General features: G+C 41.6%; 1 protein-coding gene across 2 annotated transcripts in view; it reads left to right on the forward strand.

Annotated features, from left to right (window-relative positions):
* Positions 1-9,179: 9,179 nt before the first annotated feature.
* LOC116941303 (disintegrin and metalloproteinase domain-containing protein 12-like) overlaps positions 9,180-25,912 on the forward strand; it is a 167,772-nt gene continuing 151,039 nt past the window's right edge. The window contains exons 1-2 of one of the 2 annotated variants that reach the window (XM_076066329.1): positions 9,180-10,233; positions 21,699-21,829. In XM_076066329.1, coding sequence (XP_075922444.1) covers positions 10,071-10,233; positions 21,699-21,829 — 294 coding nt within the window. In that variant the 5' untranslated portion in view covers positions 9,180-10,070. The remainder of the gene's footprint in view (positions 10,234-21,698; positions 21,830-25,912) is intronic. The other variant, XM_032952212.2, reaches the window with a different exon arrangement.

The raw sequence follows: 25,912 nt of genomic DNA on the forward strand, positions 1-25,912 counted from the left end.
GGGGGGGGTCAGACATTTGTGACGATGTGTGACGAGGGGGAGGGGGGGGTTTGAGAAATTGACGTCACGTAAAAATGCACAACTTTAAATAAATATAGACGACACGTTCCACTTAATTAAATAGACTTTTTAATAAATGTTTTCTCCTACAACATCAGAGTGCAGCGCCACATTAAATACGCACTACAATGACAATAGTTTAAAGCGATTTGAAGCATGTGTTTTTTTTTGGGGGGGGGGGGGCAGAGCTTTGTGACGTCATATTTGTGGGGGGGGGGCTGACTTTTTGTGACGTGTGAGGAAGGGGGGGTAAAAAATCGTCCAAAATCACGTGACGTCATTTATGAACGGCCTCATACTCATTTTCTGCCCTTTAATTCCATTGCTGGATGCAAGAGTTCTTTCGACCTGTCGGTCATGGGGATTGCTTGACCATACTTCATGCGAATCGGCGACGATTGGTGACCCAGAAAGTGCTCGGAACCAGTTCGGAAATCACTAAACCGTTGCTGGGAACCGAACACGAGTCGCTGGCTTTATAACAAAGTGTAGCTCATGACTGAACCACCAATCATCCATTAAAATGTGTATGGATCTGAAAATAAATTCCGTTCAACGTTCTACCTCAATAATTATCCTCAACAGATGTGGCCTCAACGTCTTATGCACATCTTAAACACAACGCAGTATTGTATACCAGTCCCATACGTCGGAAGGAGGGGGGGGGGAGGCTCAACCCCCCCTCCCCCACACCTGCTGAATGCTGGAGGGGGCCCTTAATTCCTTGGTACAATTAGGCGATGATTGTTCCACGGTTCCACCCTTTCCTCGTATACACGGGGATGGGGGTGAGAGCAAGAGCAGAGTGCACGATAGACAGAAGCAGATGGTACCGTTTCTCATTCTGTTCAGCGTGTTTAAGATTTGTTTAAAGTGTGTTTAACCCTGACCGTCGCCACCCCCCACCTCCCCCTTTAAACAAAGTCACGCTACCTCACACGCGCGTTTCCAGGCTTGGTCATATAACTACTTTAATGTATCGTCTACGGTGACATCAACATGAGTATTATCGTATTAAACTGTCTGAATGTTCTTTTCTATTTTTTTAAATGCCACCAAGCTTTTAAAAACCAGTTCGGTCAGCTTGTGTGACCTGCGTGGGTCTTTCAGCTTTTTTGTTTTATCTTGCGAAAGATTTATGGTTTTGTAGTCACCAGGTGGTACGTAAAGAAGGACTTCATTGCCCAACACTCTTCTCGCTACCTGACGGGCAAGAGCACTGCTTTGGAGAGATGCCGTACATTCGTCAATAATAATAATAATATGCGACGTTTCGGACAAAGGCCCTCATTGCCGAAAGCGTCACTTCTTGTCAGTTTTCCTTTTAGGGCAGTGTCATTGACGAATTCGTTCCAGACTGCCACTTGCAAACGCGGTTTAAAAAAAAATATTGCGCGTGTGTAACAGAGTTAACGACTGCTGTATTCTGGCTTTTCGAGGTTATATTGATGTCAATCACTGTCATATAATCAAACACCCTGTAATAAACATATCTGATTATGGGATGGGATCACTCACCCCTCCCCCCACACTCTTTGAGCATGAATTGTCATGATTTGGAGTCCATTCGAGAATAATTGGATTATTTGTGGCTCGATTTGCTGTTTCAATGTATTCTTTCCGGTATTTCTGTCTCATTTCTACAGTTGCATTTGTTTCATTCGAATATCTGCAAAAATCAATGAAATGTAAGCAATTGATTTTCACAAGCATAATTTGATGCCTGCTTTGCAAGCACTATCGATATTTTAGTCGATTTTCCCAACGCATGCCAATTGCGCCATTTATGTAACGTTACGAAATTAAGAATCCATTTGGGTATCTCGCAAAGCGGCGAAACAACGTGTGTTCGAGAATGGGCTGAGGAAGGCATGTTTCAGTTCTCCGGAAAAGTCGTGTGGCTTTTAAAAATATGTTACGCAGCAGAGGGCGCACTTTCACTTGTGCGCTGCAAAGAGATTGTCGGATGACGGTCAAACCCGATATTTTTAAAATCCCAGTGGTCGGGCTTAGGAAATTGAGTGCAACATTATGTAACAAAATCGGGTTTTTTTTATCTCTGTGCAAGTCATTGTAGTTCTGAGCTGAGATTTGAAACGATGACCCGCTATGCACGTCACGTGACAACCGATTATACTGGACCGTATTTTAAAGCATTTGGTAATGCTGCGTTGGCAGCGCACAAGCAGAGTTTGCACAAACAAATCAACACATTCAGAAATAACACAGCCTTAAAATATCTAAATACAGGTGACGCTTTGGAAAATCTCCCTCATAAAAGTTTTAGGCAATGCTCCTTCATCGAACAACCATTGCCTGAAATATCACCTATTATATATGTTTCAATGTTTTAAGGCAATGTTATTAATGAATGTGGGTTTTTTTGTATACGTTATATAGAGTATGCTTGTGCTGACAAATCATGACTAAATGTTGGTAAAAAAAATATCGCTGCATTTTGTTCTCTGATATTTTCATCAAATGCAGTTTAAACAATAACAAATTACTACCTCTGAAAATGTCATCACAAAGACCACACAAAGATTGATAAATTAAAATTTCACACCATAACCTGGATTCAATGGAAATAATTGTTCTGCAAATATCCATTTAATTGAGTTTCTTAGAGAATTCAGGCTCAGGGATCTACGTGGAATAATGAAGATCATATACATGTATATTAGGTATTATAAATGTCATCTGTAATGTGTTTCAAAAGGCTTGTTTAAGTAGCATATTGTTTAGCACTAATTACCTTCACATTTCTTGAATTTTTTTTACTTAATTGCCGGACAAACGTCCTTTACATGAATATTTTTGGAGAGCTACGGTACGTATTTAGACTCGTATTTGAAGTAATTGCAAAACTATGAAATAAATTAACGAATAATGAACTCGTGAAACAGTGCTGCGAGCGCGCACAAGAAGTCACAGGCAGTTTTAACAAAGGAGGCCTTGTTTTGTTTTGAGTACTGTTGACTATTAGCTACGCATGGGTAATTTGGTCATAAAATTGGCATCCTGTGGCCTCGTACAATGAGTGTCATGGGATCGACAACATCATCAACATGGCAGGCTTGACCGTAGCCTTCATTTACAGTGGATATACTGTATTATGTATATTATCCACAACATATTTTTGTGCCATTATCGTTATTCACCACAGCTATTAGGAATATATTTGCAGCCTTTCGGAAAAGGCATGAGTATGTTCCCACTCGGTGAATGCATTCGCTCAAAATAATGGTGCATAAAAGTGACAATCATCGTTTACATTTTGGAGGGCCTCATTGAAAATATCTACATTGTGAAGTTGTAGTGGGGGGAAGTTTAAAGTGTAGTCTTCCAATCTCTCGCAAACCAGGGCCTAAATAAATACAAAATGTAATAACTACACTGAGATTACATGAATAATGTACCAAAATACACATGAGAAAGGGAGAGCCACGAGGAGACATTGTATTATACTCCTTGGTTCTTTCGGTAAAGTCACGTAGGTAGACAAAATAATAGATCGCGACGTTTCGATGGCAACGCAAGCGACCGTCTTCAGGTGAAGATCGCGACGTTTCGATGGCAACGCAAGCGACCGTCTTCAGGTGAGACGTCTTCAGGTCTATTATTCTGTCCACCTACGTGACTTACCGAAGGAACCAAAGAGTATGGATTCCTGCAGTCACGAAAGCTTCAAATCAAGATAATAACACTGTAGTTTGAGACCTTGTGAAGAAAAGCAAGTGGACTTGGGCAGGGTACGTCACTCATTCAAAATAGATGATGGTAGAAGCATGCGTTTAGAGTCCTAGAATTTCGGCAGCCTATGGCCGCCTTATTCTCGTTCCTGCAGAGAGCTTCTCGGCGCATTTTGCCTCGCCCGTGACCCCCACTGATGTCCCCCCGCCCCCCCCCCCCATTCAATGTGTGCATATACTACTATTGTATGTAGGGTGTGTAGGCATATATACTTACAAAATATTGTTTTTGGTGAGGAGGGGTCGACAATTTTTGGAAACCTGTTGGATCAACTTTTTACCCCCACATCTGAGGGGGCCCACTTTCTATAACTTTTTGATTCAGGCCTTCAGAAAGGCTCTTATTATAATTAGTTGACAGACAAATGGAACGCTGGGCTTTTATAATAGAGTTGGTTGCATTAATTTCCACACAATATGCCACTTCCTTGAGCTATCATTTGTGGCCAGGTCGCTTCTGAAAAAAGAGCTATATAGCTCAGTGGGCCTTGCCTGGTATAAATAAAAACAAAGTTTAAATAGTTTAATGATGACCCGCGTTTGAGACTCATGATGGAGTGGCCGCCAAAATGGCAACATGCCTGAGAGGACATCCACCATGGACACAGACCGATGAAATCCTATCGTGCAGGAGTGAGATGGATTGATTCATCCCAGGACTGTGAGAGATGGCAATGGCTTGGGGAGTCCTTATTCTGGGAGTGGATTAATCATAGCTGATGACGATGGTTCCTACATCTCAGAAATTGTTTCTTTAGTAAGCCATCCAGCTTCTGCAGTTTCATATTTGATGGTATATTAACAACTTCCATATGTAATTAAAGTCTGTTAAGTAAAATGGACAACACAATGCCATTACTAAAGTAGCACAATGTAGCTATTTTCATTTTGGCCAACATAAGAATGTACAATTGAGATGGGCCAACATTTAAACTTGCTGCAACTCAGAAATTAGGATTCATGGTGAATGGCTTTTTATCACAAAGCCTAATCTAGTTATAATGAAAGCTTTTAATAAAATTATGGAGCTAATGTGTTTATAATGACCTAAATGAAATATAGCGTGTATTACCAATTCCCATAAATTGAATTCATTAAAAATATAAGGCATGATTGTAAATAAACCCTTCTTCAAGTCTGCTTAACTTGCATAATTTGGACAGGTTTGGTATGTCTACCATTAAGCTAATTGAATACCTTTCAGACAATATGTGAATAACCTATAAATAAAATACTCACAGAAGTGTACTCTAGTTAACCCATATTATTGCATTTAACAATTACATGTCACGTTTGAAAACACATCCGTGTCAACAACTAATGAGTGTGATTTAGTTGACATTTCCTGCCGTTTTAATTGTGTTATTCGTTTGTTTTCTGCTGAGACTTCTTTATTGACGAGTCTCTCCAGTGTCAGGCCAGAGAACGCCAAACGGCGAACAGAACAAAGACCATGCACGTATCAGATCAATCATAGCTCGGATTGAGCAGCTATAGACAAGGCCATAGACGACTGTCTCTGGTGGAGGCCAATCAGTTTCAAAGGCAATGCACGTATTAGAGCATGTTTGTTTGCATGTTCACCACAACAAGTACGTGTGGTTAATGCACACTTGATTACTTGCAAAAAAAAACCGTATCTATTTCGTGTTTGAACATCTTAACACCTGTTTTATTGCCAGAAAAGGAGGTAAAACCTCATTTATTTTTCATACTTTGATACTGGCAAAAAAAAGGTCACGGGATAAAGAAAACACATGTCAGTAGGGGGCAGCAACCTTAAAAAAATCTCGAGCGGCAAACACAATACAGTTATCATGCGTAACAGTTCCAACCAATATCTATAACCGTAATGGCATTATCCATTTGCAGAGTAGTGTAGTGTGGAGATTAAATGGCTAATGATGTCACACAGCTTTGATCTGTGCGATCAGACTTTGAGTTATGTGCAAGCGTAAAGTGCCGTAATGTATAGTGAAGGCAGCGAAGCAGCAAATTACTATAAAGTACTACTACTTTGTCATTAATGATTTCCATTACTTACATATGAAAAACATATTTTTGAGTTGTGGCGGAGTAACAACGGAATCTCGATAATTATGGATATTTTAGGTGCAGATGAAAATAAAGCTGATTTTACTAAATAATGTAACCGACAAAATCACACTTCGACAATAGGCTGCAACACCTTACAAGTGAAATGTATAAAAAATGGTACATTTTTCTTTGCAATTTTTTTAAGTTGTTGTTTGAAAAAAAAAATTAACTTTGAGTTTTTATTTTCATACGCGCAAGTGAAGCGCATGCATTGGAAACCAACATCAAGCGTGCGGTAGGTTGTACGGTATTATAAGTGTAATGAGGACTCACTTGCATAAACTCGTTCGCAAAGAATGTTGTTGTTAAACTAAAAACACTTGTCCCTTATTGCCTTCTGCTGGACTTGGAGTACATGTTAATCGGTTTATTAAAATAAGGCAAATATACAACACCGTGTAAACATGCCCCCGTTACTTTCTATTGCACCTAAAAGCAATTTGTTCATCACTGACACGAAGAAGAAATTGAATTTAACAAAAAATGACTATAATTGTGAGAGAAAAGAGCACGAGGGAGTAGACCCATTTGTTTCATTTATTTATGTTTTCTTCATTTGTTGACATTCAATTCAAATGTGTGATTTCTATGTTGAGCATGTTTTTGACGGAGACAACGTCAACGTTGCTATGCGCACGGACACTATCCACACGCGCCAAAGCAACAGTCCTCCAGACGAACGAATGTGTTTTTTGTTAATGAGCTGTAACACGTCTTTACAAATCCAGGGCCGTTGCTTGTTCATACCTGCCAGTTGCAGGCTTTGTAATAATCGACTCAAGAGTACTTAATATGGGCATATAATAGTGCAACATCGTCGCATTAGTCATGCGTATGAATTACTAAAAATAAATACTCGACAGTACTTGTGGCAGTGCTAAAAAAAAATGCGTGAGTATTAACATTTGTGATGCATTACAAGGCCACTTTATAGCATCTAATCAAAAAACCCAAAGGGAAATCTGATTCGGACCGCTGATTCAGACCGAAAGAATGGAAACTCACGAACGCATGTGACGCCTTTTATTATGGTTACTCAGTTCATATCCAAAGTGTAAAACAAAGTTAAACGCACATCATGGAACAGGGAATTACAACGCCTCAATTACGATGCCATAGGAGTGGGATTTATTTTTTATGGTACCAGCAAGAAATCTCATCTTGGCATATTTTACCACTGTTTTTACCTCCCATTAGACGCCTTTACGGACTGATACATGCATACAAATACAGCTCAATTGAGAATCGGCAACAAGATATCCAATTTATTACAGTCAACCGTGACTCACTAAAAGACAACTCGTAATTTTAGTCATTAATCCACACGACCGCGAAAACCGGAGTGCATACCAAGAGGAGGCAACAGAAGCTGTGGAAGACATCGGAAAATCGAGATGGAGAAACGACGAATCAACGAGTTCATGGGCCCGCGACTGGACAGGAGCAATACAGGAAATGAAGACGTGGAAGGAAATGGATCATGCCTTTTCCAAGCAGTGGGAAGCTACAGGTTGACAACAGCAACAGTAGCTAATAATACATTTGTAATAAACAACATAAGCTTACGTGCACCCGCAAATTGTATACGTTTCATTCTCTTGCGTTGAAAGCAATCGCAGACATTCAAGCGAGGTGCTAGACCCTTGGGCTTCATACATATGAAGAAAACCCCTTTTGCTCCACTGTTCACATAGAAAACAGTATTTAATAACCTTTCATGATAACTATAGTTTCGTTATCTTATTGGGTGTATCTATCCAATAACTTTGACTTCATGAGTAAGCCAGACCTGCTGAATCATACTTTTATAAATATTCCGTTCGTGACGCGACTGCCGGTTTCTCACACGTGGTTGGCATGTGTCGGATCCATGAATCACACAAAACACAAGCTATCGACCGTGGCACCGATACCCCCTTGCATCGCACTGAGGTTGTCTTTAGGAGGCAGTGCTTTACAGTTTTACAACGTTCAGGTAGGTATTTGTCTTGTCTCTTGAGATCCGGGGTGCAATCCAACCTCGCTGGGTGTTTCTCCAACACATTCCTCGTTCCCCTCCCGCGCCCGACATAAAAAAAATCGTCGAAAGGAATTTGCCGAACATCCTAATCGGGTGACATCTAAAAAAAAAGATTACTCCTGAGAAACGGCGAGTGGGCTAATAATATATAAGGTGCTTTGTGACCTTGTGTAGAGAGTCGACACCGGATGGGCAGTGGTGGGGGAGGGGGTGCATAGTTAAAGCAACTTTAAACAAATGTTAAACGCTGAATGGAACGAGTAGCAACATGATCTACATTTGTCTATGGTTCATTCTGTATCCAGATCACACCGAATGCGTACCGAGAGTGGTTGAATTTAAACAGAAACCACCGCCTCTGTCAAATACCGGACCAACAACAACAACAGCCACTGCTCAATTTGACGACGTGAATTTCCTGCTCGGTGAACAGTGGCGGAGTCGGGTGGTCGGTGACTCCCATTTCTTTCAGAGACGTCTGGTTCGCGTGGACGAGTAGGCGGAGGCCAAACACGCCCATGGAAGGGCAGGGCCTCGAAGTGGAGGCCCGACGGCCAGCAGTGGCGTGAGCGGAGAGAAATTGCAGGGGCTGCGCCTTCACCGTCGCCTGCCTCTCGGTTTAAGGCGTTTAGGAGGAGCGAGGCTGCCTCCGCGTTCCCCCGAATATGCGAAAGGGGGTTTAAGAAGAGCGGGTGGCTACGTACGCTGCGAAAGAAGGTTCAGGGGAACGTGTTAATCGTGTATGAGCTTATTCCTCTGATTATAAGACGTACCCCCCCCCCGTCTCCCTGTATTCTAAAGCAACACCTGAAGTGTGTGTGTGTGTCTTATAATCCGGCCGGCCGTGTATCTGTGTGTCTGTATGGTGCTCGGAAACAGCACTTGCCCCAACAGTCTGTTCTGGCAATACGGAGGATCTTAGTCTTTGTGTACGACTACACACACACATATATCATTTCATTGACACCGCGAGAACACACGACTTGCGTTTCTTTTTTTTCCCCTCTTGAGGTGCCTATATTACTTCTCCTGAGCGCCTGATGATGCACGCTGGAAGGTGGCCAGGCGGTAGACGCGCACGCCGAGCGGACGCGTTCCGAATTGAGAGCACAGCAGACTGCCTGCCTGCCTGCAGCCACCAGCTTGATTCTGCCGATCTTAGACACCCCCCCCATCTATTCCACCCACCCCCCCATTTGGTCACTCACATTCCATCCTCTGCGAGCTTGAACCGCCGCTAACACACCCTCCCTCCGCACGTCCTCAATTTGTTGAAAGCTAGAAACGCCACACCACGTTCCTCTCTCTCTTGTTTTTTTGCCCTGTGGTCTTTATGGGGGTAAGGGGGGGGGGTAATCATCCTAGAGAGTGCCGAGGCAAGTGGGTGGTGGAGACTGAATGAGTGAGTTCCCCTGTCTGGAAGGAGGAATTGATCCAAGGCTAGTGACTCTGGGCGAGGTTTTTTTGGGGGGGTTTGTGGGCTAGCATATCCCAACCAACCTCTCTACCCCCATAGCAAAGGGAACGACATGGACTGGCGCAAACAACTGTTGATGGATTGTTAAGCCGTTAGGTTAAAACTAAAATCAAATACACGACAACAACAACAAAACAACCCCTTCGGCCGGTCGTGCAATTTAATTCGTTTATTCCTAACGGGAAGAAGCCGGCGAATTCCCAAAGATCATATACGTTATTTTAGTTCTTATATTTTTTTTATTCTCCAAAGGGGGAAGGTCCTTCGCTTGCTGTGGCTGCTGCTCCGTCAGCATTGGTCAGTGGAAGCGCTGCTCCGCCGAACTTGAGTCGTGGCTTCATCCTCGCCACCGTCATTGTTCCTCTCTCTCTCTGCCAGCGCAGCGCGCGCGCGGGATTCCTGATCCATTCGCCTTGCGCCTGCCTCAGGGCGACATCGCTACAACGCGTGGGGCTGGCTGGCTGCTGCTGCCGCCGCTGCTCCTCCTCTTGAATTCTGCTTGTGGCTGCGCGCGCCTCCTCCTGTTCCTCCTGCTCCTCCTGCTGCTATTGTGTAGCAGGCGTAGCCGGGTGATGCCGAGTCACCCGTTCAAGCTGCGCCGCACAACACAAGAGGAACGACAGGAGGGAGGAGGCAGCAGAGGAGGGAACGATCATTCGGGATCATGGGAAGCAGGCGCGCTGCGCTTCCCAGCCAAGCCGTGGTGGCAAGATGCTCCCTATTCCTTCAGCTGATGGAGGAGATGGTGGTCGTGGTGATGATGCTTGTCCTCTCCCTGGCCTGTGTTTGTGGCGAGACCAGCAAAGCTGCTTCGTTCGGAGTGGAAGGTAACTTATCTTTGTTCGTGTTTTTCGTTAGTGCAAAGAAGTTGGGAGGGGAGAAAAGTTTGGCTTTAACTCACAGCCTCGATTCACTCCCTCCCTCTCTCCCGGCCCCCATCTCTCTTTGTGTTGCATTCTTCACTCGACTCGCCTTTTGGTACCCCCCCCACCACACACACACACTGTAGCAGTCTGTACAACACAATCCAAAAACATTTTCAAGACTTTGTCGTTTGATAACGAAGTGATGATATACACAGCGGTGCAATACTTGCAGAAACGGGACACTTTTGTGCGTTTGTGAAAGAGACCAGGGGGGGACTTGAAAATACCAGCCCCACCAAACTGAGCAGTGTGTTTTGATTACAGCAAAGTCCAGATGTGAAGCGTTGCACTGTATGAGACCCCCAGCTGTTTCCGTCCGTGTAGGACTCTAGGCGATTGGCCATGTTTTGTATGTTTTTATTTGAAGACGGTCGGATGTGTTTTTGTTACAAATAAAATTATTTGTTTTTAAAGATCTTGTTTCGGACGGTCAAATGGGCCAATTATATTCTTGGACAAGTTTGGCCAAGTGGGAATTGTGCCATCTCAGCCAATAGGGTGTGGGGGGGGGTCGTTCTCTGGCAAGCACGCGAGGCAAGACCTTTGCTAATGTAGGTCTTTCACGTTGCAATAATTCTCTACAGAGATATATTCAAACGTGGGGCATGGCTGCCACATTACTAGTAGCCTCCTACGCTTGCCAATTATATCCTGGGTTTTAACTTGTCCTGCTTACTAAATACTGTGGAAAACGAGTATATGAATATAGAACAACTCCGCTGGTCCGCTATGATGTGGGGGACAGCTATCGCAAATCCTATGTTCTGCGATGTAATCCGTGAACTTATGCCAATTCCCCACCCCGACAAAAAGTGGTAGGTAATTGAGTATTAAAATGTATTTGCTATTGACCACTCATCTGTGAACATGTTTTTTTCGATAATAAGCCATTCCGCAATTGGAGACAGGGAATCGTACAGATAATGAGGAATATGGGCGCAAATCACCAGTTTTTACGGACCCTAAAGGTTCCGTGGATAATAAAGAGTCGCAAGTAATAGGGCCACAAAGGAGGAATTCTGCTGTGACGTCGCATGGCATTGATGGGAGGAGAATCAGGAGATGACATGTCTATCAATGAAATCCATATTTCTTTTTAAAAACGGAACTCGCCCACTGATACAAGTCTTTTACATGGGAGACCTTGAATGAAAAAAGACAGATAAAGTGCATCTGGCTGCCCCAGTGACAATCACAACCATATGTTAAACCGTATATGCCTGTATGTGTGCAATTACCGCTTTCACAAGACAGAACCTTGTGCGTGCGTAGGGGTGGCCTTATTGTTTTTCTGTCAAGGCTAGATCATTGGAATCTTAATTCACAGGTCTTAGGTGCACTGCAAGTCAAATCAGTTGAAGCATCCATCCTCATTGTCTACATAATACATGACGACTCTATGTAATAGGAACATCGTATCTGGAGGGCATCCTATCTGGGGGTCTTGTACAAGATGACCATGTCATAAAAAAAATAATGTCCCGTAAATGCTTCTTAAGTTTGAATTTTAAATGCTTGTGGGGATTCCATAAATCCCTTTACTGTTCCATTTGAGGTACTTACACCATCAGCCACCGTACTAATATTTAGGATACAATTAAATACTTCCAATGAAACAAGTTTGAATCGCTTTTCTAACCATGTGCTTGAATGCAGGGTCGTTTTTTCTATTCGGCCATCCAGTGAAATGAAATTTTTTTAATCATTATCCACCAATGACTCAGCAGCGATTAAAACAACCTACGACAGTACGATGCGAAATAATTGTCTTGGTTAACTCTTCCTGGGGGCTTGAACTGACTTATCGAAATATCGTATTGGCGTTTAATGCACACATTTGTACGAGAGTACTCCGTGAGTTGCTAATTGATGTCAGATAGCATACGAGCTGCAATTTACTTTCTCCGCCAAAACGAGCCCCATTGATGGCTGAAAAAGCATCGATAGTGGAGGCGCTTCTGAGCTTCCACTACTTTACCAGCACGGTTTATACGGCTTGCTTTTGAGACTGAACGTCACCTGCAATGTGTTTTTTTGTCTTGTTGTTCTAGCGTTCTGACCCGCACCTACTGGGCATCTGTGAAAAAGAGCTAATTTAGCTCATCGAATTGCTCCAGTATAAATAAATATTCTGATGTTAAAATAAGATTTGCGTTCATTTTGTAGACTGTGAAAACATTTAGTTGAATGTAAAAATGATTAGGATGCTGATATAAATAATATTGTTTGCATGTACACTGTATATATTACAAAATTGAGTTACAGCCATGGTATGGACTAACGACACTGCACCTCCGATTATCACGGTTGCCTACGTATGGTGCGAAAGAAGGTCAACATACACACAGTGAGAGAGTGGAAGCCAAAGGAGGGAACGCTCCCAGATGGGTACGGAGATGGAGCGTTTAAATCAATCTATCTAGCAGGAGCTAGTCGGATGCGGCAAGCCATCGAGCTCCTGGTCGATAAATTTCCACGTCACAGATTGGTTTGGGGAGGCCTTCAACCAGCAGTGGATAGACTATGGCTGCTTGCTGACGTTGAAGTTGCAATCTGTCCCTGGTTATAAACAGTAATGTAACCAAGGCTAGAGCACTTGGAAGATTTCCTCACATAAGCTTGTTGCATTAACTGCATTTAATTGAAATCAGGAGAAGTATTGCTTTGTTCAGTTCCATTGCAATTATACGATTGGTTTCACGGAACAAAATGAATACGTTTCTACTTCCAGTTCTCACAGGAAGCAGTGTATCGCCCTCTTTCGAAGAACGACTAATGAAGATGACATCGCAAAGATACTTTCAAAGTCACTTGCCTTTAATCCACACTCCAGGCGCACCTTTATATACCTTACAAGGCGTATTCATCACTCTTCAGTCAAACCATTGTTTCATTATCAGCGTTGTAACAATATACATTTAGTGAAATTCCACATTTCATATTATTTGTGTGTGCAGTCATTGGTGACTGGGATGAGACCATCGACTCTCCACATTAAAATATTGGTTTAATCAGGGGTCAATGCCTGGATTCAAACCCAGGATCTAAGCATTGCCAGCTTAGTGCTTGGATGCCAAGGGAAATTTGCCACCTCAGCTCCGAAATACACGGAAATATTTTAAATGTCATCATCAGCCATGATCAAACCACTGCTGGATGAAGGCCTCCCTGAGCCGTCGCCATCTTTAATGATCCTGCAATGCAATAATTCTCCCCGCACCCCACACGAGCTGATTTCATCACTCCCATCATTCTCATTGGACATCCTCTCAGACGCGTTCCATTCCTTTGCTGAAATATGCTAAATGTATAATGCATGCAATTATGATGGACTCTATATAGTGCTGTAAAACTATTTTTTTCTCAGCACGCCCACTCTCAAGCCCTGAGCTCGCTTTAACATATTTGACCATCTTCCTAATGAAACATGAACAATGCTTTATTGTGAAGCTTAAAACCCCAGTATATTTATGGGTTAAATGAAATCCAAGAATCATTTAAGTGACGACAAGGCTTCATACAAAACCATCTGTCTTTCCTGATTATACAGAGCGCTCCAATAGTTAATTTAATATGAATAGTGCCCTTGGTCAATTCGATCATATTAAGCACGTTGAATCATTCCATATTTAATATACAAAATTGGCATTTGCTTCTATACTAACCACAGTATTTTATGAACAAAATTTTCATAAATTATAGAAAAATGATAAAAACCTATTTTTGTATGTGTTGATCTAGAAGATGTTTAATTATATTTGTCTAACCAGGAGGTCGTACCAGAGTGAAACAATCATTTTCAGAATAAACCATGACAAGATTGCTTTACCAAATTTATAATCATCATCAGCCATAGTCGTCCACTGCTGGATGAAGGCTTCTCGAAACTGCTGCCAACTCTCACGATGGTGCGATATAACAATCTACCTTGCACCTGCACACAAATGTATTTCATCTTTCTACCTATCCTGTGATCATTCTATCGGACTCTTTATAATCATTGACCGCCACTCCAATATTTACAGTATTCTTAACCATTGGCTATAATGCCTCCTAATGAGCTGTCCTTCCCAAGCCCAATTATGTTTCTTATACAGTTTGAATGTCATTAACCTGCCAAGACGCAGCAATATGAAACATGGATGCAGTAAAAAGTGTATAACCCCAACCCAATCCATATTTCACACTCACAACGAGGAGTTAACTTGATTCGTGTGAATATGGCGCATTTTTAGTTCCTCCAAGTGTTCTGCTATAAAGATTGAAGAGTTCCAGCTTCGTAGGCAGGGCTGCGGTACATTTATGTTGTTGCTACGTTGTTAATGCGGGTCTTGATCTGCTGACGATTTTGCATTTAACTTCTCTCGCAAAAAAAAATGCTCGGCTCATCACCGCAGTGCGAAATTATATCCGAAGTGTGCTTTTATCGTTGGTTACCCCTTTGCCTTCCCCTCCACCAGTACAATGTAATAATACGTTGCTCAGATCAGAACTGTGCATAGATAAGGTGCATTTGTTGTCCAGCTTCAACTGCACAATCATTATCGTTGAAGCAGGATACAATTAACAATCCGTGCGTTGGTGCCAATGTAAGCGTTCCCTTTGGATGTCATTCTGCTCAGGTGCTGATTCTTTTGTGATGACGTAGGGTTTAGCAGTAAACGGGGTTGGCATCTATAACTAAACGCAGGTCATTACTTGTCCCCGGTGGGTTACATTCACACACATTTTGCATAGCTGTTAATTTCTCTCTCGCTAAGAAAGGTAGAGGCGAAAACAATAGCAGTAGTGCACTGTTGTTATGGCCTCGGTATGCAATACAGCACCACACACAGTGCATTGTATTTTTGGGGTTGCCAAATGTTGTAAAAAAAATACGTTCAGGCTTTGGCAGGGCTCGCCACTGGAATAGGTGACGGCTGGAGGTAAAGCATAGTAATAATGACGATTGAATGGCAGCCAAAGATTTGAATTCATCCGAGAATGCCCATCGAAGATGTGGAGCGACAAAATTGGCTAATGCGCCGTTGCTGTGCCATTGTTATGTCGCACGATTGTGAGAGGAGGCAGTGACTTGGATAGGCTTTCATCTAGCAGTGGATTGACCGTAGCTGATGATAGGCAGCAATAGGAAACTGTGTAAGCTGTTTTTGATGTTGACTTAATATCTTACTTATAACTTTCGAGACTATCTGTGTATACTGTAGACCAGAGAGATGTAATTATTTTTAGTGAAAATAAAAAAAACACTGACATTCATATGATATTACAGAGTGCTGTGCTACTCTAATTATACAATTGGAGTGGTTGCACTATCATGTATTATATATGTTATAAAATCAAAATCACATAACTGGGCTTTTGAACATTATGAAAGTCGATATGCAATTTGAGTCAATCACATTTTATATTATCCTGTGGAAGTGCTATGTTTTGATATGATGGAGCGCATTTTCTGTTGCAGGGGCTTTTACGGAAATCGAAAAATCACACAAACATTTTTTAAGACTGAGCTGGAAACTTAGTCATTGTCCTATGCCACAAATGCTTGAAATAAACTCAGTTCTGGATACATGCACCGCGAATCAGGATACAGTGAGGGAAAACAAGTATTTGATCCCCTGCTGATTTTGTACGTTTGCCCACTGACAAAGAAATGATCAGTCTATAATTTTAATGGTAGGTTTATTTGAACAGTGAGAGACAGAATAACAACAACAAAATACAGAAAAACGCATGTCAAAAATGTTATAAATTGATTTTCATTTTAATGAGGGAAATAAGTATTTGACCCCTCTGCAAAACATGACTTAGTACTTGGTGGCAAAACCCTTGTTGGCAATCACAGAGGTCAAACGTTTCTTGTAGTTGGCCACCAGGTTTGTACACATCTCAGGAGGGATTTTGTCCCACTCCTCTTTGCAGATCTTCTCCAAGTCATTAAGGTTTCGAGGCTGACGTTTGGCAACTCGAACCTTCAGCTCCCTCCACAGATTTTCTATGGGATTAAGGTCTGGAGACTGGCTAGGCCACTCCAGGACCTTAATGTGCTTCTTCTTGAGCCACTCCTTTGTTGCCTTGGCTGTGTGTTTTGGGTCATTGTCATGCTGGAATACCCATCCACGACCCATTTTCAATGCCCTGGCTGAGGGAAGGAGGTTCTCACCCAAGATTTGACGGTACATGGCCCCGTCCATCGTCCCTTTGATGCGGTGAAGTTGTCCTGTCCCCTTAGCAGAAAAACACCCCCAAAGCATAATGTTTCCACCTCCATGTTTGACGGTGGGGATGGTGTTCTTGGGGTCATAGGCAGCATTCCTCCTCCTCCAAACACGGCGAGTTGAGTTGATGCCAAAGAGCTCCATTTTGGTCTCATCTGACCACAACACTTTCACCCAGTTGTCCTCTGAATCATTCAGATGTTAATTGGCAAACTTCAGACGGGCATGTATATGTGCTTTCTTGAGCAGGGGGACCTTGCGGGTGCTGCAGGATTTCAGTCCTTCACGGCATAGTGTGTTACCAATTGTTTTCTTGGTGACTATGGTCCCAGCTGCCTTGAGATCATTGACAAGATCTTCCCGTGTAGTTCTGGGCTGATTCCTCACCGTTCTCATGATCATTGCAACTCCACGAGGTGAGATCTTGCATGGAGCCCCAGGCCGAGGGAGATTAACAGTTCTTTTGTTTTCCATTTGCGGATAATCGCACCAACTGTTGTCACCTTCTTACCAAGCTCCTTGGCAATGGTCTTTTAGCCCATTCCAGCCTTGTGTAGGTCTACAATCTTGTCCCTGACATCCTTGGAGAGCTCTTTGGTCTTGGCCATGGTGGAGAGTTTGGAATCTGATTGATTGATTGCTTCTGTGGACAAGTGTCTTTTATACAGGTAACAAGCTGAGATTAAGAGCACTCCCTTTCAGAGTGTGCTCCTAATCTCAGCTCGATACCTGTATAAAAGACACCTGGGAGCCAGAAATCTTTCTGATTGAGAGGGGGTCAAATACTTATTTCCCTCACTAAAATGCAAATCAATTGATAACATTTTTGACATGCGTTTTTCTGGATTTTTTTGTTGTTATTCTGTCTCTCACTGTTCAAATAAACCTACCATTAAAATTATAGACTGATCATTTCTTTGTCAGTGGGCAAACGTACAAAATCAGCAGGAGATCAAATACTTTTTTTCCCCTCACTGTATGAATCAGAAACACAGACATTAACAAAGAAAACGGAACTCAAACAGAAAAGTGTGAAAAGAAGCACAGAATAATGCGTTCTTGGTATTACATCGAGAGACAATGGAGGAACAAATGGATAGTATTCATATATTGGCAGATTATGTTATACGGAGGGTTTGTATTTCAATTAAAGCCTCTTTCATTTTCAGACTTGTGTGAGATGGGCATTCAATTTAGTGAAATTGTAAGTAATGGTTCTTCTATTTGTCACACCATAGGTCCTTAATTTTTATATCATATCTGATATTTCCGTGGATTATTACAGCGATTAAGTCTTCATGTGCGGGTACTGGTTAGATTGTAGCATCGCAGGATGCTGAGAGGTGGTGGCAGCTTTGGGGAGGTCTGCATCCACCAGCAGATAGATTGCGGCTGATGCTGATGGCAATTACAGAAATTACTTTTTCAATATATGCATCATGTAGCTTGATATTGTATGCCCAATATGTTATAGTTTTAGCTGACACATGTATGTTGCACAGGTTTGGTACCAAAATAAAGAAATAAGCAAACACATTTCCTTTACTTTTTCCTCTGCATTATAAGATGCTCTTGAAAGTAAATATGTACCATACTCTTTTGTTCTTTTGGTAAAGTCACTGTAGTTAGAAATAAAGTAAAACAAATCACGTTTCGATCGCAACACAAGCGGTCGTCATCAAGCAAAAGGTTCAAATCAAGATTAAATATGTACCCTAAAGTTGTGCAAATCTTATCGCGCGCACACATCTAGCAGATCGTACGTTCGACCCCCAACTCTTGCTTTAAAATACAGTGGGGAAAAGTGATCTGCAGAATAGGTAAATAAATAAACAAATAGATACACTTGAGGTGATCTTTCCCTGTCCAAGGGATGCCTTCATTTCTTGCCAAGGAGAAAATGTTTGTAATCTATCATTGTGTGAAAGTAGTGGGCTCTGACTAAAACCATATATACCAACTAACAAAAGTCTTTGAAAAAAAACCAAGAGTTTCTGGAAAACGTAGTTTCTCAGCTGTTTTTTTTATTCAGGATGCAATGCATCGGTGACGCTTGCTTAACTAGTTAGAATATTAAACACAGGTGGTTACTGCCAAGCACGACTAGTGATGGTGCAAGAATGATAAAATAAGAAATAGTGAGTATCTGGCGCATTGGACGTAGATTTTTACAGCACGTTAATTTTTTTTTAATTTAAAAAACATAATGAAAATATGATGGGCACTTCAATTAATTTCTGTTTCAAATTAAATAATCGGTGCATCGATAGACAATCACCTTTATTATGTTTTAATGGTAATTTGAATAGGTTTGTTGAAATAATTTCAAAATATACATAATTAGAATTCAATGTACAGTAGCGTTCACATTCTTCATATATCATGTATAACAAAGAGACCATAATATCCAGATTTTGCACGTTTTTTTATTTCAACAGTGTTAAAACGGGCATTAACCATTTCCATCTATATCGAGCAATTTATTTTTATGTTAACATGAATTGAATGCTCTTTTCACCATGTGCATCAACATAGTTTGAATGGTTCATGGAATTCACATTAATTTTTTGAAGCCAAAGAAAATTATATACATCAAATGATGTGTGTATTCTCGTAATAATTTAGTTATGTTGTCAATGTTTGCTTGTAATGAGCCACTGCTAATATGGTATCGTACATTGCAAGTGTAATTTTAATGAAAGGGTATATTTTCATTGATAGTTGCATTCCGTTTATAGTATGCACTTATGTATGGTTTGTATTGAGTATCAATTAATCCATACTTTGAGAGAAACTAGATAAGTCACATTTGTGACTTAGTTTAACACCAATGTCATCCATAATACAGGTTTTTTTGGGTTAGATCGCGAAAATATATCAATGTGTCGTTAAACCCGCCACCACCCGACACAGCCAACTTGTAAGGGTTGTCACGGAAACAGAACATGCCAATTCGTAACTAGTACAGCACACCGGTGTGCTGTACTAGTTATGAATTTTAAATGTCCTGGCTTTGGTCTCCAACACACCGGTGTGCTGTACTAGTGACGAATTGACCACATTCTGTTTACGTGACAACCCTTACTAGTTGGCTGTGTCGGGTGGTGGCGGGTTTAACAACACAGCAGCGACATGAGCAGACATTGCAGGGCTGCACCTTTGCCCTTTTAAAGTTTGCATGTAAAAAAAGAGCAACCCTTTTTTGACTAAATACAACTGTTTTTTCGGGGCCTTCAAAGCAGCAATCCTTTATTTAAAAATATTTTAAGGGAAAACATCATCTCAGCCTATGATGCTTTTTTTTCCTCCCGAGTACCCTTCAGATATGCTCTTGCTTTTTTTTATAATCAATACCATCTTATTTCATGGCCGCGTGGAGATCTTCCACCCAGATCAATGTTCCGAACACTTGAATGCCGGCGTGATTAGTGGACATTTTTTTGAAAGGGAGTTTGCTGATACAGGTGGAAAGACGAGCGGTGATGGAGTGAAAAGGCATACGTTTTTAATATGTCGCTGCATTCATCAAAACAATGGGAAGCCATGCAGATTAATGAACCCACATCCTCGGCATCCGCTGCATGTAAATCCATTCAGAGTGACTGTTTTGCAGCATGTTAGATGTGATGCATTAGAAATCACTTATCAAAATAATTCACTTGCAAGCATTTTGGGAAAACGTGAAAAAAGACTGGTTCATCTATTATCATCAGTAGATCCTTATTCAAGAACAGCATTGTCATATTGTCAATATTTATGGTGTCTGTGGCTGTTTATCTTGACAGGGATTTAAATATTTTACACATCAGTAAGCATTCTTAACTTTAACGGTATGCTATTAACAGAGCACAGCATGAAATGCATATTTTCTTCTCAACTGTTTTATTTTAAGTATGCGGATTTGAACAATACAAAGCAACATACATATGTTAAAGTTATCAGGCACTTTGCCGAGGTGTAATGATCAGTCGCCTGGACTTACAATCCAGAGGTCGCCAGTTCAAATCGATTTTCTGACAAGGTAGTAGCAACAGGGGTGCGAGTTTATTTCGCCCCCCCCCCCCCACAACTTGTTATACAGGCGAGATGTTAACTACCTCGCCTGTATTGCAGGAGGTCGTGGGATTGGTCGTGACCCTGACGATGCCTGTATATTTGGAGTTTGCGTGTCTCTCTCCCCGTGAACACGTGTATTTTTCTCCGGGTCCTCCGGGTTTTCCCTTCACATTTAGGAACAACATGCGTTTAGAGTACTCGGCTGCTATATGCTTCCCGCGCCATTAGCCCCTTTGTTGAGCTATCATTTGTGGTCAGGTCGCTTCTGAAAAAAAGAGCTGTATAGCTCAGTGGGCCTCGGTAAGAAAAAAAATTGTTAGTTTTAGTTTTCTAGTTAGTTTAGTTTAGTGGCTCGACACATTTAATGGACCAAAGTGTGGGCGACTCGCACCTTGTAAATGTTTGGCCAGCATGGAAGAGTAGGCAAAAGACCCTATGGGTGGGGGCTCTCTGGAGCTCCTTCCAGAGAGCACTTTGTTGGGCTGCACCTTTACCTTATATCGATCTTGGGGGGGGGGAATGCATATCAATAATTTATAATAAAGACGATTGAAAATATTGCACGCACATTAAGTGTGGTTATCCACAGATGCGATCATGTTCCGTCCAGTGGTCGCCAAGATGCATTGGCTTCCGGTTGCCGAGCAAATGCATTATAAGGTTCACTCATTACACACAAAGAGCATAAAGCATCGTGTGAACTCCGGTCATCCTCGCAGTGGCTTTTGGCTAACCATCCAACAAAGATGGTCACTGCATTGCGCGCTTTCAGATGCGCTTCTGCGGCCATCTGGAACGTTCTTCCTTCCGACATCAGGAAGCCACTGGAGCTATGCACTTTTAAGCAATTATTGAAAACTAATTTCTTTCGGACTGCTATTTTGTGTTTCGTTTATTGCCCATCCCCTGCACTGCTAATTGGTGAGGTTTTCCACGTGCGGCGCGAAAGACGTTCAAAATACATGAACTTCAGAATCCGTCATGACAAAGAGTTTCGTAGACTGCTGACGAAAAAAAAAGTCCCTTCTATTTTTATCCGCCGTCTGACATGTTGAATTTTTTAATCTCTCGTTTTTTTTTTCCCCGCAGAGACCCACGGTACGCTGCACAGCTCACGTGGGGGAATTGGACGTCACCTGAGCCATATTCACAAATATGAAATAACAACTCCTGTCAGGATGCATGCAGATGGGTCCAAGAGCTTAGTGCAACGTGCCGAGGTAAACACTGCACACATCCATTCATCCTGTTTCATGTTACATACTCGAAATGCCGTGTACCAGGTCGAGAAAGTGATATGTTTTGTTTTCAAAGAGAAGCAGTTGTGGGCTCGAGGCTCCCAACATTATTAACTGTATTTCATTTGATGGTGGAATAAAACATGACTTTTTATTTCCCCCCGATGTGGCTCTGGGCACTGTTCACTTCTCGCCGCTTCAAAGGTAAAGTGAAGACGCTCGCCTCTTTCCGTGAACGTTTTTTTCTAAAATCTCAAAACCGGAATTTTTTGCTGCGATTGTCTTCATTCAAAGATGCACGTCCTTCATCTTGTGTCAATAGCATTTCAAATGACGTTGTTTACACAACACAACAACGGCAGGCAACCATTCGCCACCACTTGGCGGCGGTGACTTACTCTGGCAGCAGCTTATGGGGGGCCGACCAAGGTTTTGTGGGTTAACTGACTGAGATGACTGGCAGGATGCACCGACTGCACTACGCACTATGTCCCAATTTACATGAAGAAAATATCTCTCTGTAGCCATAGCGACTCTTGTGAAACGCCCTGTTACACACCACATCAGGTACTCATTTAAGGTTGAGTCGACCAAGGGGAGGCCTAGGATTGGAATTCAGATCACCGTGTTAGTCACGTAGCATGCTTATCACCATTTTTGCGCTCCCTATTTCCACACACAAGACAAAGGCGCTGTATTAACAACAGACTTTTGTTTGGAGCAAGTGCTGTTAGCCAGTACCTAATGAAGGCTAGCACTGTACACGAGGCGGTGGGTGGCCAGCACCACGCACGGCCGCCTTTGTCTCCCCAGTGGTGATGTATAAACACCACACCAGGTACTCATTTTAGGCGGAGTCGACCTAGACGAGGTCCAGGACTGGTTCAGATGATCGTCAGTTAGCAGTGAGCGAGTATCGAACTCGGGTTCCCGGGTTCATAGCGCAAGCGTGCCAAGCGCCACATACAAAGGCAAAGATATATACATACATTTATATTTTGGTGATTTCAAATTCTGCAGCTGTACATGTACATTTTATTATTTCACCGAGCAAAAGATGTCCCTCACCTTCACTCCTTGACCGATTTACTTGATTATCATTCTTCAGCTGTACACATTTTTGAGATGCTGCTGTGTTTAAACACCATGCACATCCAACTTGTTTTTATCTTGAACCTCTAGGGTGAAAACATTCCTGACAAAAACTTTTTATTACCAGCCATTTTTTCAAAGCATACACTGTAACGTGTATAGATTTTAAGCTTTAAAATCTAGCGTGAACACAATTTCTATGCTGAAATCACCTTGTAGAGTCTCAACTTGCTAAAGTAGTTTGTAACTGAGTGCATCATTGTCATGGCCATCATCACTCTTACTGAGACGTGCAGAAATTGCCACTATTCGTCAAACCTTCCAACCCCTTTACACCTTAATATAGTGTTTTTTGAGGTTAGATCGCGTAAATATATAAATGTGTCATTAAACCTGCCACCACCCGACACAGCCAACTAGTAAGGTTTGTCACTTAAACTGAACATGGCAATTCGTTACTGGTACAGCACACCAGTGTGTTGGAGAGCAAATCCACAACATTTACAAATTGAGGACGACATTTCGCCAGTAATCACAACTAACTTCATCAGGCGACGGCCAGATTTGTGGTGAAACCCTCCTGTTTCGTTCCTTAAATAGAGAGGGTAGGTGTGATGACGTCACTTGTGAGCCCTTCACGTGCGAAGTGTAGAGGGGGGGGGTGATTAATGAATGCATATAAATGACAATGGGTATCGATTGCCGGTTGAGTTATTTTTTAGTAATCAACGCACATTAAGCATGCACATTGTTCTGTACATTGTTGGAAGATATTAATGCATCCTTGTCATCACAGCAGATCTTATCATTTACACTCGCCTACGGTGAATTGTAAGTCATTTGGCAATGAAATATGGAATATTCAATGTAAGTTATTTTTTTTTATTTAGTTGCAGCATATCTAAGAAAATGACAATTATAGCTCCACATTGACAAGGTGGCCAAGACAAGCCCTTCGTAAACCACGTTACGTTCAGAACAGTTGGCCAAATAATGTTTGAAGCAATATTTAGCTGCACATAACAGCTTCTTTTACACACAGCCAGATGTTAATTATGGGTGTATGTCAATTACATAATTGCTTGAACACAATTCTACCATTATATTACACATATTTGTTACTTAATCTGATGCATATTGTATAAATATCATATGAAGGATGACAGGCCATTAAAATTAGATATTTCTTAATGTACAGCCCTATTTAACTCTGCCGCTGAATCAAGGCCTCACCATGCCATGTTAATTATATTATTCATGGCGTTGTTTGACCATATTTCACCATGATGGTCAGTGTGGATTGGTAAAGGCGGTGGCCTAGGACCAGTTCAGGTATTGTACAAAAAACTGTGCCAAAGATATGATTTTTCGGCAGTTTTTGTGTCTACGTGTGTAAAGGATATTCATAAAATCTGTGTAACCCAAAGTTTTCGTGTGCAGAGTGAGAATGATAGCTTTTGAGATAATAGAAATAATATAATGGTTTGTGGCCGTGTATTAGAACTCCGCCATGCTATGCTGCATGGTGACCTTGCTCCATGTCTAAGAATAGTTAAAGGCAGCTGCCAAAAATGCAATTCTTAAAAACAAACACATATCACATTGAATGAAAGAATACGCGTACAGTGAGGGAAAAAAAGTATTTGATCTCCTGCTGATTTTGTACGTTTGCCCACTGACAAAGAAATGATCAGTCTATAATTTTAATGGTAGGTTTATTTGAACAGTGAGAGACAGAATAACAACAACAAAATCCAGAAAAAAGCATATCAAAAATGTTATAAATTGATTTGCATTTTAATGAGGGAAATAAGTATTTGACCCCTCTGCAAAACATAACTTAGTACTTGGTGGCAAAACCCTTGTTGGCAAACAAGCTGAGATTAGGAGCACTCCCTTTAAGAGTGTGCTCCTAATCTCAGCTCGTTACCTGTATAAAAGACACCTGGGAGCCAGAAATCTTTCTGATTGAGAGGGGCTCAAATACTTATTTCCCTCATTAAAATGCAAATCAATTTTTAACATTTTTGACATGCGTTTTTCTGGATTTTGTTGTTATTCTGTCTCTCACTGTTCAAATAAACCTACCATTAAAAGTATAGACTGATCATTTCTTTGTCAGTGGGCAAACGTACAAAATCAGCAGGGGATCAAATACTTTTTTCCCTCACTGTACCTGTTATAAAACCACTGTTTCGTTTCTCACAGGAATATCTGTCTGAGTGAAACAATTATATGCTTAAATTTCGATTTAAAGCTTTTGTGACTGGGTCCTTTCGGTAAAGTCACGTAGAATGGGGATAAAATAATAAAAATAACAGAATAAAATTCTCACAACGTTTCGGCCACAACAGTCCTGTTTCTTCACCTGAGGAAGGCTACTTGTGTTGTGGCCGAAACGTCGTGAGAATTTTACTCTCTTATTATTTTATTCCCATTCTACGTGACTTTAGCGTAAGAACCCAGAAGAGTTATATGCTTATTTATGAGGTCGCATCTTGTTTAAACAATACTAATTAAATTTTTACATAATTTTCGTTAACATCGAAAGTGCCATCCATCCTCTTTGTGGTCGTGTCATGGTGCCAGATGGGTAGCCAGCCTCAGTGTTTTGTGCTGATAAAGTGACCGTACCTTTTCGCCCGTGCAGCAAGGGCAATTTATCAACTTGATTCGGCCGACATTCAAGCGGTGCAGGAGAAAGATGCAAAAAAAAGGTGCACATATCTATGAACATTGCCGAACACATGCATCGAACGGGGTCTCGTAGATGATATGTAATGCACTTACCAATGACATTTGTTGATCCAGCAGCATTTATTTAACAAGCCTGACTGCTGTTGAGACCCAGAAGGTTGAGACCGGTCTAGAATTTTGCTGTCTTAAAATATGCCGTTGATAATATTGCTTTGGAAAGCCAAGTAGGCTGGTTGCCAAAAAGCATATCTTTGTTTATATGTGAAGTTCTGCATA

This window comes from Petromyzon marinus, chromosome 11 (genome assembly GCF_048934315.1).
Source record: "Petromyzon marinus isolate PM22_M1 ecotype Great Lakes invasive population chromosome 11, UKy_Petmar_22M1.pri1.0, whole genome shotgun sequence".
Lineage (NCBI taxonomy): Eukaryota > Metazoa > Chordata > Hyperoartia > Petromyzontiformes > Petromyzontidae > Petromyzon > Petromyzon marinus.